Source organism: Coturnix japonica, chromosome 4, assembly GCF_054131305.1.
Source record: "Coturnix japonica strain WE chromosome 4, WE-NBRP24, whole genome shotgun sequence".
NCBI lineage: Eukaryota > Metazoa > Chordata > Aves > Galliformes > Phasianidae > Coturnix > Coturnix japonica.
This window is the reverse complement of record NC_140666.1, coordinates 3466311-3470657: the sequence shown is the minus strand read 5'-3', so window position 1 is coordinate 3470657 and position 4347 is coordinate 3466311. Positions and strand designations below refer to the sequence as shown.

At 47.5% G+C, this 4347-nt stretch overlaps 1 protein-coding gene across 1 annotated transcript; it reads left to right on the top strand.

Moving 5' to 3' along the window:
• The first annotated feature begins 804 nt into the window (after positions 1-804).
• Positions 805-3505, top strand: LOC146760905 (uncharacterized). The gene has a single exon (XM_085544376.1). The coding sequence runs from the start codon at positions 805-807 to the stop codon at positions 2635-2637; it is 1833 nt and encodes a 610-aa protein (XP_085400502.1). The 3' UTR covers positions 2638-3505.
• The last annotated feature ends 842 nt before the right edge of the window (positions 3506-4347 follow it).

The following is a 4347-nucleotide window of genomic DNA, read 5'->3' as shown; positions in this document are numbered from 1 at the left end:
CAGTTAGGTGGCATACATCTCACAGTAACAGAGGGCAGTTTGCTATCTGCAGAAAAGGTGAAAACCAAAAGAAGTATTATTCACAAAACATAAAGAAATACTGTTATATGTCTTCTCTTTGAGTCATTATACACAGTCATTACAGAAAAAATGTTCTCCTTGTGTGGAGAGTGTTTATGCAGAATGGCTTCATGAGAAAGGACATGAAGAGATTCCTCTAGTTAAATTGTAAAAGAATGAATGTGATTAAAGACAAAGACGGTTTATCCTAGGGACGGTCACGAGCTAAGCAGCTGTGGGGAAATCAGTATGTGAAAAGACAGGGTATGTAGCTAAAGATGAAATATGTATCTAGAAGCAAGGACGGCCTAAGGGAAAAGCAAGATGTGTAGCAAGGTGTAGACAAAGCTGCAAAGAAAAAGTATCTATAAGACTAACCACAAAGGTCAGATGAAGTAATGTCTAATTCACCAATCCTGAGCTTAACTTTTGCAATATGCATGAACTTATTACTGATTGTATAAATGAGATGCTGTAACACCTAATAAACGAGGCTTGTTGACCATGATAGCATGAGACTTGTCTCCCGCGGTTACTTCCAACAAATGGTGACCCCGACGTGATAAGGAAAAAAGGGTGCCACGGGTGAAGAACTGCGTTGGGTTCGGGTCCGGATTTCACAGCCCGACGGACGACGAAAGAGCTAAAATTGGAGCTCCGCGTCTCGAGTGACCACACAGGTGGGCTCGACCGACACGTGCTGCCGAAGCCTGGAGGGCTGCAACGGTACCGACGTGAGTAAAAATGGACAGGCAAGCAGCATATGATTTATTTTCCGCTTTTCTTAGGCGGAGACAGTTTAAGGGTATAGACTTAGAAAAGGATCTCCCTGCTTTATTGAGCCACGCGGTCTCATATGGCTTTTTTGCAAACCCCCACTTAGTGCATACATTAGAGGAGTGGCGGCGGTATGGGGATAAGTTGTGGGAGTTAGTTTTAGATGATGATAAGTCGGCAAAAAAGATAAGTAAGTTGTGGAAAGCAGTGCATAATGAGTTGTTGATGAGTCAGGCGGAAAAAAGGGCAGCTCAGGAAGCTCAAGCTGCGCAAAAACAGAATCAAGATTATGGGCTGCCATGGGGCACTAGCGTTCCAAACCCCCCTGTTTTTTCTTCCGTTACTCTGCCGTCTGCAGCCGCAGTGCCCTCTGCACCCCCTCGCGAAGTGCAGGCTGACCTAGCAACGGAGCCCGCAGAGGTCTCCTCTAGCCCCCCCTCTTCGCTGTCCGGAGCTCCGCCGTCCGGAGCCGACTCGGCGCCGCTCCCTGTCTCGGCACCGTCTGTGCCGCAGCCGCAGCCGTCCGGCTGCTCTGAGCTTTCGGTAGCTCCGGAGCTGTCAGTTCTGCGCGGGTCGGGTCCGATCTCTGGAGCTGGGTCTGATTTTGTGGGGACTGTTGCAAGGGAAAGGCGCAAGTTGTGGTCTATGCTGGCAAGGCGCGGAATAGAGGATGGTGATAATGAATTAGTACAGGCAGCGACTGAGAATCTTGCATTTCCTGTTGTTTATGCTCCCTTGCCGCAGGGAGGAGTTCAGGCTGAGATTCAATCTCTAGACTGGAAGATGTTATCACAGTTGCGAGCTACTGTAGGGTCATATGGAGTGACTAGTGAACCGGCCAGGCAAATGCTAGATTATCTTTTTAGTGCACATATCCTTCTCCCAGCAGATATTAGAAGTATCACGAAATTGATTTATACTCCTCATCAGTTAATATTGTTTAATGCTCATTGGCATCAGTTAGCTGTGGCGTCTGCAGCAGTTCAGAGAGGACCAGGAGACCCCTTAGCAGGTGTAACAATGGAACAATTGTTGGGTCTTGGGGCATGGACTCGAATAGAGGCTCAGGCGATTTCTGACCCTGAAGTTTTGCGAGAAACTATGAATTTAGCCAGGAAAGCTATGGATAGTATAAAAGCTCCGGGAGGAACGCCCATTTACATGGGAATAAAACAGGGACGTGAGGAGCCGCTAGGTAATTTCATAGATAAAGTTGTGGATGCCATTAAGAAGGCTAGTGTTCCGGAATATATGCAAGGGGCTTTGATTAAACAATGTGTGCTTCAAAATGGTAATTCCTCAACCCGATCCCTGGTCAATACATTGCCCGGAGATTGGTCGATCCCTGAGTTGTTAGAAAAGGCTGCTTCGGTTCCAACTGGAACCCAGGCATTCTTAGTGAGTGCTTTGCAGAAAATTAGTGAGGGGTTGCAGGAGCAGGCAAAAGCATTTCAGGAGCAATCAAAATCCTCACATACTCAGGTTCTAGCAGCCCTTGCACCCCTCCAAGCTGCAGTCGCTACAAACCCACGCTCGCAGAACAGCCTCCGTATGAAATGTTTCCGTTGTGGAAAAACTGGACATTTTCGTCGCGATTGCCAAGCCACTGGGATTTGGTGCAGCAAATGTCGATCCAACACTCACAACGCTGCTGCCTGCAGGTCGGGAAACTCGAAAAGCAGCGCGAGCAGCAGCCGCGCTCGGACACAAGTAGCAGCTGCAGTATCGGCAACCCCCAACAGCAACAACCCCAACCTGCCACCAGCGGGAGCCTCGGCTTGGACTTGGCAGCCTCAGTAAATGTTACTATTTTGACTAATCAGCCCTATCGGATTCCTACTGGACTATTTGGCCCTGTCATGATTAATGAACAAGCAGTAGGAGGACTGTTATTGGGTAGATCGTCTGTCAGCATGATGGGACTGTTTGTTTTACCTGGAGTAATAGATGCGGACTATCAAGGGGAAATTATGATCATGGTACACACCCCTTACCCGCCTGTAAAAATACTTAAAGGGCAGCGTCTAGCTCAATTAGTGCCGCTGCCGCAGTTAGCAAAAGGACTGACTCCCCTTAAACAAGAGCCAAGAAAACAGGGAGCATTTGGCTCAACTGGGAAATTAACTTTGCTTACTCTTGATTTATCAACGCGCCCGAAAAAATCGTGCACTTTGCACTACCGTGATCAGAGTATTACTCTGACAGGACTTTTGGATACAGGAGCGGATACATCAATTATCACCCCAGGGGAGTGGCCGTCTGACTGGCCGCTTCAATCTTCAACTACCACAGTGTCAGGGGTCGGAGGAATGACACTGGCAAGCCGAACCCCCATGCTCACAGTGGAAATAGATGGCAGGAGAGCCACAGCAATTTTTTCACTTACACTACTTCCACCTACGGTATCCTGCCTTATCGGCAGGGACGTGCTGGCTCAACTGGGTCTTGTTCTTACCAATGAACACCCTTTAGTATAATGGCCATTGCTTGGACTTTCCCACTACCACTTACATGGACTACAGAAACTCCAGTCATGGTTAAGCAGTGGCCACTAAAAAGGGAAAGTCTTCAGCAAGCACATCAACTTGTGCAGGAGCAGTTTGCCCAGGGGCATTTGAAACTGTCTACTAGCCCTTGGAATACTCCGATATTCGTAATCAAAAAGAAATCTGGAAAATATCGTCTATTGCACGACCTAAGGGCTGTCAACGACCAGATGGAGCCCATGGGGGCGCTACAACCCGGATTACCCAACCCTTCTATGATTCCCGAGAATTGGCCCATCCTCATCATCGACCTGAAAGACTGTTTCTTTACAATTGCCTTACACCCCCAGGATACAAAACGTTTTGCTTTTACTCTGCCAGCGATAAATAGGGGAGAACCCGACAAGCGATTTGAATGGACAGTGTTACCACAAGGAATGCGTAACTCCCCAACCATTTGCCAGCTGTATGTCGACGCAGCACTGCAACCGTTACGCCGAGAAATGCCGGACACTATTATTTATCACTATATGGATGATATTCTTCTGGCTCAAAAGGATCCATTCACAGACTCTCAGATTGAACATATCAAAGCAGTGCTGGCAACCTCCTCTTTAGTTATAGCTCCTGAAAAGGTACAGAAATCCACGCCCTGGAAATATCTGGGATGGCAAATCACCAATAAGCAGGTGAAACCGCAAAAATTAACCATTGCTACAGACATTTCTACCCTTAATGATGCACAAAAACTCCTTGGAGACTTACAATGGCTAAAACCAATAGTAGGTCTCCCAAATGTGCTGCTAGAAAAACTGCTGCCCCTGCTGAAAGGCACGGACCCTTGCACCCCAGTGACTCTTATACCAGAACAAAAGGAGGTGCTACAAAAAATTTCAGACTGTATTACCAAAGGGTTCGTTTCCCGCATGGACCCTACAGTACCATTGACTCTTACCATTTGGAGCAGCGATATGCATCTCCTTGGTGCAGTTACTCAGCATAAAAAGAAAACGGGGGAAAGGGT

Coding starts and splice junctions, on each gene's coding strand:
- LOC146760905 (XM_085544376.1), top strand. CDS start 805: ATGGACAGGCAAGCAGCATATGATTTATTTTCCGCTTTTCTTAGGCGG.